Source organism: Oryza glaberrima, chromosome 1 (genome assembly GCF_000147395.1).
Source record: "Oryza glaberrima chromosome 1, OglaRS2, whole genome shotgun sequence".
Lineage (NCBI taxonomy): Eukaryota > Viridiplantae > Streptophyta > Magnoliopsida > Poales > Poaceae > Oryza > Oryza glaberrima.
Window position 1 is genome coordinate 10,281,719 of NC_068326.1, and position 9,560 is coordinate 10,291,278.

At 40.2% G+C, this 9,560-nt stretch overlaps 2 protein-coding genes across 2 annotated transcripts; one reads left to right on the plus strand and one right to left on the minus strand.

Annotated features, from left to right (window-relative positions):
• Positions 1–2,189: 2,189 nt before the first annotated feature.
• LOC127765828 (calvin cycle protein CP12-1, chloroplastic-like) lies at positions 2,190–2,923 on the minus strand. Its single transcript, XM_052290790.1, has one exon. It carries the CDS (start codon positions 2,829–2,831, stop codon positions 2,457–2,459), a length of 375 nt encoding a protein of 124 aa, XP_052146750.1. The 5' UTR covers positions 2,832–2,923; the 3' UTR covers positions 2,190–2,456.
• A 4,243-nt stretch (positions 2,924–7,166) lies between these two features.
• On the plus strand, positions 7,167–8,328 carry LOC127760189 (acidic endochitinase SE2-like). Its single transcript, XM_052284408.1, has one exon. The coding sequence runs from the start codon at positions 7,186–7,188 to the stop codon at positions 8,191–8,193; it is 1,008 nt and encodes a 335-aa protein (XP_052140368.1). The 5' UTR covers positions 7,167–7,185; the 3' UTR covers positions 8,194–8,328.
• The last annotated feature ends 1,232 nt before the right edge of the window (positions 8,329–9,560 follow it).

The window sequence follows — 9,560 nt, forward strand, 5'->3', positions numbered from 1 at the left end:
CAGGTTTCCAATGCATAGGCCCAATGTGGCAAAAGGCTGAATTGGTAAGTACTACTATATGCTGCGAGCCCATTAAGAAGCAGAGTTTAGGCCCAGGCTTTGAAATATGTTAACCCATGAAAAAGGAAAATAGATAATATGTAGTTCAACAAGGTTCAACATGAACCCATAAAGAAACCAAGAACAGATGAGCTCCTTTGATACACATGCTTAAAAAAATCACAAGACTAAGAAAAGGTAGGAATATAATGTCGCTCATTAGATTCTTATGGAATTTCGGAACACATGAAAAAGTTTTAGACTATCGTTTGGATGGCATATAGGAAAATTCACGAACTCAAAACACACGGAGACGAACTCAAAACACAGGGAGAAGAAATCATGAGGAGAAACAACATGCTTATTTTTCTTTAAAATTCCTCTAGAATTTCATAGGATTTTTTTTAGAGAAATCGTAGAAATCAATCCATTGTTTCGATCTTCTATAGGATTATATATATTTCATAGGATAGAAATCCTCTAAAATTTCTATATTTTTCTTTGTTTCAAAGGTCCTTGAAATATTGGGGAAGATTATGCTTGTGTTTTCTCAAGCCTCTCTGTAGAAATACCATTTTTCATGTGTAAATGGGTGAACTTCAAATGTATTATTAGCTCGTAATCTCAACAAAATCAATTTTATTAATTTATCCCAGCTTACAATTTTGGTTGATATTTCAATATTGTATTTTTCTAAGAACTAGGCTTCCTAAGATCCTAAGTTGAAGCATATTATATGGCATTAACACTCCCCTTTTAATAATTAATTACAGTATTTTATCAGAATTTCAAATTAGCCACGTTTCTAGCATAAATTAATGACGGCGTGTACAAATCCAGCATAAATGATTGCTATTTGGCGTATGTGTGTCCTCGGTGTATTTTTTTTACAAAAGTATTTATATAAAAGTTATCCGATGAAAGTGTCTGATAAAAGTTTTTCGGGTGAATGTTTTTTGGACGAAAGTTTTTCGGTTGAAAGATTTTGAGATGAAAGTTTTTTTTAAGAAAAAAAAAAGTGTGCGCTGAAAACACAAGTGCACCAAACAGCGTATAACAGATAAATTTTAATTTTTTATATAAAAATAGAAATGTAAAAGGCTTGAAACTTTTATACAAATTTTCATGCTTGCATATTCAGCTCCTGTTGCAGCTGCCACTGCTGTTTTCTTGATTTACCCTATTGGTCATTTTCTCTACCCTTCTTACCCTGAAAAAGCAGGGTCACCTTGTCCTTTGACTCACGAACTCGAGTCGGACTCATTCACTGCTGACTGAGGATCATTCGTTCTTTACTCTCTTGCTATTACCCGCAGGGAGCGGCCTACTTCTTCACATTCACCGAGCAATGCATTGATAGACAGAAAAATCAGCAAGTGTTGGATTTAAAGCTGGTGTTAAGGATTATAAATTGACTTACTACACCCCGCCACGATCGAACGGGAATGGATAAGAAGCTTGTGGGATTGACGTGATAAGGTAGGGTTGGCTATACTGCTGGTGGCGAACTCTCAAATCCAACCATTCCTTGGGCGTGGTTCGAGCGAGAATTCAATGATCAGTATTTAGATGTGATGTCTCGGGACTCCCCATTCTTTCTATCTTACATCGCCATCGAGCCCTGGCTGTAGAGTGGCGATGCCCTCTACTACCTAATACTAAAAGAAGGGGACTTTGAAACTCCTTTTCAATAGAAAGGAATAGCCAAACCTACCCAGCTGGCTGGTCAATCTCAGTGAGGATGCCACATAAAAGTTTTCATATTTTTTTGAAACTTCTAATGAGATAACTTAATTGTTAGCTTTGTACGTGCATAAGGGTATTTTAGGTATTTTTAAAAATAAGGCTCAACCCAATAACATATTGTACAACAACCGATAAAGTCGCCGGTATATTATAGAAAGAGACAATGTGATGGTAAATCGTTAAGATTCTCTTTTTCCTAAATCGAAAGACCTAAGGCCGCTGTACAAAACGAAAATTTTATCAGGTATACTACCTGATTATCTGCAACGACGCTCCGTACGATAGGAATAATTTGTGAAACATAGCAAACAATTTGGAGGGCATGTTAACAAATAAACGGAGATCGGAAGAGCCAAAGCGCACTGATTGACGAAAAATTAAAAAAAAAGTTTCCACAAAGTTCCTGCTGGAAAATTTGATGATTTATTTCCCACTTATATCATCATATACAAATACTAACACATGCGAAAATTATCAAGCAGAAAAGTTCCATACAAATTCATCCAGACAAACAAGTGTAAAAAACCTTTTTTTTCCCATTTCCCCCTTGAACTATCCGTAAATACCACCATTCCACCAAACTCCCCTCTGTCTTCTACGACAAATAATCTTTTCAACCCAGTAACTTATAATTAATTACAGAGAGATTAGCAAACATATAATGGTAAGAATCAGTTGTCGTAGGTGCGGCACTCGTCGGTCTCCGGGTTGTCCTTGCAGTAGGCCTCGAGCGGGTCGGAGGTCTCCTTGAGCTTGTCGCGCGCGTGGCTCGCCGCCGCGCTCAGCTCCTCCACCTCGTCCCACGCCGCCGCGCACTCGCCGCTCGCCGTGTCCTCCGCGCACGCCTCCTTCGCCTTGTCGATGCTCTCCGACATCTTGTCCGAGATGTCCGGCGGCGTCGCCGGCCCGCTCGCCCTCACCGCCGCGAACCCGCTGCGGCCAACACGGGGAAACACCACGCGTCCAGCTCCGGCGACCGGCCTAACGAAGGACGACGCCGCCGCCGCCGGGGTAGACAGGCCGACGTTGGTCAGCGTGGACGCCATGGCTGGCTGCGCTTGTTGATGCGGATTTCTGCGTGTGATGTGGGCGTTTGTAGCTGTTGCGACGAGGCGTTCGTTGCACGGATCGAAGAGATGGGGTTTATATATATATAGCTCCGTGGGGTGGGGGAGAAGGGGAGAGAGGATTCGACGACGTGCACTCGTTTCTTATCGCCTCCTCAGCCAATCGTCGTGTGCCACGTGGGCTGTATTTTGAGATATTTCATGCGAAATGGGGACTTGGCAAAGGAGATATTTTTCTTTTCCCTTGGGTGAATCTAAGGTGAGAGAAGCAGTTTTAATTTGACCGTGAAAACATGAGCAGATGACTGTGGGTGTGTACATGTATGCAGAAGTTCAGGTTGGATACGAAATTGATGTAGAGGTTCGTGTTGTGCCAGCAAAGAATGGCTTGTAGGGAAGTGAACTCGGTCTAAGGCCAGAAAGATCACTTTCGGTCTCGAAAATATCTGAGATACTATGGAAAAGTTTGGTGAAGAACGGACAAAATGAAACGTCCTAGATATCTCAACTATTTTGGTGGAACAGAGTTATTTAGTGTACAGGTGCAGAGGTGCTCAAATTATTTGGTGAGTAGCAAATTATTTTTCATTTTGCCCAATAGGTGCGTATGGTTCTTTCTTTGTAAAGTTTTTAGATTGGGACTAAGCTAGCTCGGATCAAGAGCGGAATTGAGGTGGTAAGAGAAGTGGAAACCAGATGGCCTAGAAGTTGTCCCCGCAACCTGGACTTCCTGAGTTCGGACCAACAAGACAAGCCTCTTGCAAGGCCCAGTTACAGCCGGATTAGTCGTTTATAGGCCCACAGTTGACTGGGCCTTAGGCCCATGCTGCCAACCTGCCAAGAATTTTTTTTTATTTTTACATTTTTTGATTAAAATATTTAAAAATAATTTTTCATTCCGAAAATTTACAAATCTAGTCGTGCCTCACGTCCTCCTAGAGGGCTTTTTTCAAATCACCCTTCCAGAGGGCGTTAGGGGACCTAAATGTAAATTTTCCATCATAGCTTGCTACCTCTATGGTTTTACAATTTAAAACTATATCATATAAAGCCATATGAAATTAAAGTTTATATCAAAATTGTAGAGCTGGAGAAGATCTACAAGTTTGTAATTAACAACTTTCATTTAAGATCGTTTAGATGTCCAAATATTCGTTACAAAATCTAAAACCTATTTAAAAAATTGTCAGAACTACATTTCAAACGACATTGGATGGAGATAAACTTTATAAAAAAGATATAGATCTCGATGAGATCTACAACTTTGTAGTTTATTACCTTTTCATTTAAAATTATTTGGAGTGTCAAATAAGCATTATTAGCTTTTAAGCAATTAAAACTGATGGAAAGGGTTCGAATACAAATAAAAATTTTGCATTTAGGTCCCTTAACGCCCTTTAGAAGGGCGATTTAAAAAAAACGCCCTCCTAAAGGACGTTAGGCGTCTAGATTTGTAAATTTTTGAAAAAAAAATTTGTAATTTTTTAATAATAAAAATGTAAAAAAAAAATTCCCTGCCAAGTACATATGCCAAGATGGATTCCACTGCAGTTCTAAGGGGCTGTTCAGATTGATGTCATTTTCAACCATACAACTTTTTTGGTAAAGTTGCCAAAAAAATATCTATGTTTAGTTTGTTGCCAAATTTGATAAATACGTAAGAAATCCTGCCAAAATTTTGGCAATATTGTCAACTTGACAAAATTTTAGTATTGTCAAAATTTGGTAAGGTTTATTTTGGCTACAATCTGAACAGGCCCTAAAATAAAATCTATTATATTATTAAAACAGCTTTGAAAAGAGGCACCACGTTCGCTGTGGGGGCTAGAAATTCCCACATTAATCGAAGAAAAAGAAAAAAAGAAAAGAAGAGTCCAAGTAGAAATACGATTTAAAAATAGCTGAAATTCGGAATTGAAAATAAGCAATATTGAAAGAAGTTTCCATATAAGAACCCAATACGAGATTAATCAAAATTCAAAAAAAAAATCCAAAATTAGAAAAGGAAAGGAGAGTCCAAGTAGAAATACGATTTAAAAATAGCTAAAATTCGGAATTAGAAATAAGCAATATTGAAAGAAGTTTCCATATAAGAAACCAATACAAGATTAATCAAAATTCGAAAAAAAATAAAATAAATCCAAAATTAGAAAAGGAAAGGAGAGTCCAAGTAGAAATAAGATTTAAAAATAGCTAAAATTCGGTAAAAATAAAATAAAATCCAAAATTAGAAAATGAAAGGAGAGTCTAAGTAGGAATACAATTTAAAAATAGCTGAAATACGGAATTAAAAATAAGGAATATTAAAAAAAAGAACCATATAAGAACCCAATACGAGATTAATTAAAATTCAGAATAAAAATAAAAATAAATCCTAAATTAGAAAAAGAAAATAAAAGAAGAGTTCAAGTAGGAATACAATTTAAAATTAGCTGAAATTCGGAATTAAAAATAAGCAATATTGAAAGAAGAATCCATATAGGAACCCAATACGAGATTAATTAAAATTTCGAATAAAAAATAAAATAATATCTAAAACTAGAAAAACTAAAAGAGAGTTCAAGTAGGAATACAATTTTGAAACAACTGAAATTAAAAATAAAAAATAGAAACATTAAAAGAACATAATATGGTATTAACTAATTTTTTTAAAAAAACAAATTCTGAAATTAGAAAAAAGAAAAATAAGATTTCAATTAGGAATACAATTTATAAATAAATAAAAATTGTGATAAAAATAAAGACTATTGAAAGAAAATACCATCTAAAACACATGATGAGATAAAATTAAGTAACGGGCCTATAAAGGAGTAAAGTGGTGGCGGTTGATACAACATATAAAAATTGTTAATAAAACACCAAATAGAATACTAATGACGATTAAAAGGAGGGACGACAGGCATGTCGTAAAGCAAACAAGTAAGGCGGTTGCCGGGACTTCTAGAAAGTAAAAAAGAAAAACCATTGATAATCATATTTGATTTTTAGAATCTCAGTGACAATAAAAAGGAGAAGCAGCGGGCGGGGTGCATAAGAGTATAGTTGTAGAGCCGCCGACGGTTGATGGGACTTCTATAAAATAAAAAATAAATTCCAACGATAGTTATGTTCGATTTTTAGAATCACAGTAACAATAAAGAGTAGGCAACAGACGGGCTGTAGAGGGGCATAGTGGCATCGTTTGATGGGCTTCTAAAAATTATAAAAAATAAAACTACAAGTCCAATTTTTAAAGGTTCAGAACTTTTAAAAAGTAAAAAAAACAACAATAATCATGTTCGATTTTAAAATCTCAATGATAATAAAGAAGGGAGGCAGTGGGCGAGCCGTAGAGGAGTACAATGGCAAAGCTGCTGACGGTTTGGCGGTACTTTTAGAAAGTAAAAAATAAACCCAAATGATAATTATGTTTGATTTTTAAAATCTCAATGACAATAAAGAGAAGAGACAGTGGACAGACCGTAGAGGAGTATAATAGCAATGTTCGACGGGACATCTAGAAATTATAAAAACGAAACCCAACGTGAAATAAACTCTAAAAACTATAAAATCCAATTTTTAAAGGTTCCAAGAAGAATGAATAGAAATAGTGCTAGATCGAGTAAGCAAATAAAGAAGAAATAAAGAAGGAGATGACATCAGGGGTAGCAACTGGTGTGACTTTTAAAAACTATATAATTAGAAACACGAGGATGATAAGGTTTAGTCTTTCAAAGTCTTAAGACAATGAGATAGCTATTTAATAAATTTTAAGTAAAATCATACTAAAAGAAAATATGATTTTGTTTGGGTGCTAGCCGCGCTATTGCGCGGGCCAACCAGCTAGTTAAAAAAAGATGGATTGTACTACGGCCTGCGGCTTACTCTCTCGTCTTAAAAAAATAAACACATTCTAATACTACAAATCAGCATATACTCTTGTCTAATCCTTTCGTCCAAAATAAACCAATTTACATAAGGATGGGACATAACCTAGGACAGTGATCACATTCTTTCTTCTTTTTTTCAGAGGGAGTAGATTCGTAGGGAGTATCATGTTCAGTCGCAGACACGAGTGTGATATCGCATTACCTGCTTATTATCATCAGTCATCACCACCACTAACAACAACTGTATAGACACGTTATCTATTTACTTTTCGTTATATACCAATCTGAAAAAGAGGGCGAAAAAAACAGTACTAGCACCGTACCGTAGCAGCAGGACTGGACACGAGTCTTGCCAAACTCCGTGGAGAATGATCAGAACTCCACCACTGCCTCCCCTCCAAGGCACGCACTAATCTGTACACGATTCATCTGCTCAGATAAGCTACTAACTTACACAGTTTTGCATGCATTGCTATATCTCTCTCTCGTCGATCTGCAGATCGACCAAGCAATACACAATGGCCACTCGGGCAAACGGCAGCTCATGCTCCCTGGCCAACCTCATGGCGGCCATCTTCTTCCTCCTAGTCGTCTCCTCCCGGGGCGCCCATGGCGGCAGAATTGCCATCTACTGGGGCCAGAACGGCAACGAGGGCACCCTCGCCGACACCTGCGCCACGGGCAACTACGCCTTCGTCAACCTCGCCTTCCTCTGCAGCTTCGGCTCGGGCCAGGCCCCGCAGCTCAACCTCGCCGGCCACTGCGACGCCTACTCGGGCGCCTGCGCCAACCTCACCGCCGACATCGCCCGCTGCCAGTCCATGGGCGTCAAGGTCCTCCTCTCCATCGGCGGCGGCGCCGGCGGCTACTCGCTCGCCTCCAAGCAGGACGCGTCCCACCTCGCCCGGTACCTCTGGGAGAGCTTCCTCGGCGGCCGCCCGTCGGCGCCGGGCGGCAGGAGGCCGCTCGGCGACGCGGTGCTCGACGGCGTCGACTTCGACATCGAGGGCGGCGGCGGCGACCCCCGCTACTACGGCGACCTCGCCGCGTACCTCAAGGCGTACAGCGGCATGGGCGCCGCCGGCAAGGAGGTGCTCCTCTCGGCGGCGCCGCAGTGCCCGTTCCCGGACCAGTGGGTCGGCAAGGCGCTCGACACCGGCCTGTTCGACTACGTGTGGGTGCAGTTCTACAACAACCCGCCGTGCCAGTACGCCGCAGGGAGCGGCGGCGGCGCCGCCAACCTGCTCGACGCATGGCGCCAGTGGACGTCGGGGGTGGAGGCCAGGTACATCTTCCTCGGGCTGCCGGCGTCGCCCGGCGCGGCGGGGAGCGGGTTCATCCCGGTGGGGAGCCTCGAGTCGCAGGTGTTGCCGGCGCTGAAGGCGTCGAGCAAGTACGGCGGGGTGATGCTGTGGTCCAGGTACTACGACGATCAGGATGGATACAGCTCCGCCATCAAGAATGCCGTCTGATTTGATCGATTGATCGATCTCTCGTGCCTCTGCACGTTGTGATTCTATCTGTGTACATTTATCTGCTTCGATTCCTACTCGTAGTTTATCTGTATGCATGAGAGATTGAGAGATTATATGGAAATAAACGATTATGCCACATCTACAAGCTTGGTTTACTGAGGATTATCCAATAAAGAACTGTTCTTAGTTTTAAAAAAAATGTTCTTAATTGAGCTAAGTTGCTGCGTACTCTCTCCATCTATCTATGTATCTATTATATTATAAAAACAATCTTAAAAAACACCACGTTCAATGTTAAAACTAGAAATTCACACATTAACAGGAGAAAAAGAAAAAGAATCATAAATATTGATCACGGTTATAATCCAGACCCACTATGATCAATGGTTTTGGACTGGGCACCCAACCAGTTTTATAGGATAACCCTCATGGCGATAGATGAATTACATAAAGGTCGTGATATTTTGAGAGAAGGACAAAATAAAAGATTCAAAAAGCAATCGGGTCCTTCTTCTTCATCTGTCTTGCACAATTGCCTTGTTGATTCTATGTGTCATGGTTACGGATAAGGCATACATTATATCCTATGACTCATGGAATATATGCATACGGCATACCTTTGTATGTATGATATGTTTCCGTGTATAATAAGAAAATCGATAAGAGCTTATAGAAATAAATCCCACAGGCAAATAATGTGATAGGGTTCTACTCGGAGAATGTTAGAATTATACCATATCGTGCAGGGTTCAAGGTCTCCGAGTTCTACTTAGAGACTAAGGGAATTCACGATATAACCAAGGCATCGAGTCATAGCACTAGCCAACCCGCCACTTTATAAGCAATCCGGAGAACTTGAAGCCTATTCGCCAGGAGATCTCGTTGAATCCTTCTTGACAAGAATCTCGTCGGTAACATCGGGATCAGTTGTTCTCTATTTGTAATCTGTGGATTTTCATATCAATCTTATATAAATTGGATTAGTGCTATTACCTTACCAGGGGCCTAAACCAGTATAATTATTGTCTTCTTGTTTGCTTGATGTTGTATCGTGTAGATCCTCATACCAACATACCTAATACCCTATTTATCCGGCCTACGGGTATCCTCCGTCGACACTATGGAAAGCGGCGCCGAATGCAACCATGGCAAGCTGTAGTTGAAGAAGCATTGGCACAATTCCAGGGCCTCAGAGAGGTTGTGCCCTTGGCCGACACAAAAAAAAAATCAGCTTAATCCTAAAAGAGCACTGTCGGATATGAAGCAAACAAACAACACTGCAACAAAACTACCAAGACTGGTGGCCATGTCAATCCACCGACAGCAAGGAGAAAACAAGCTATTGCATTTGGAGCCTAGAAGCT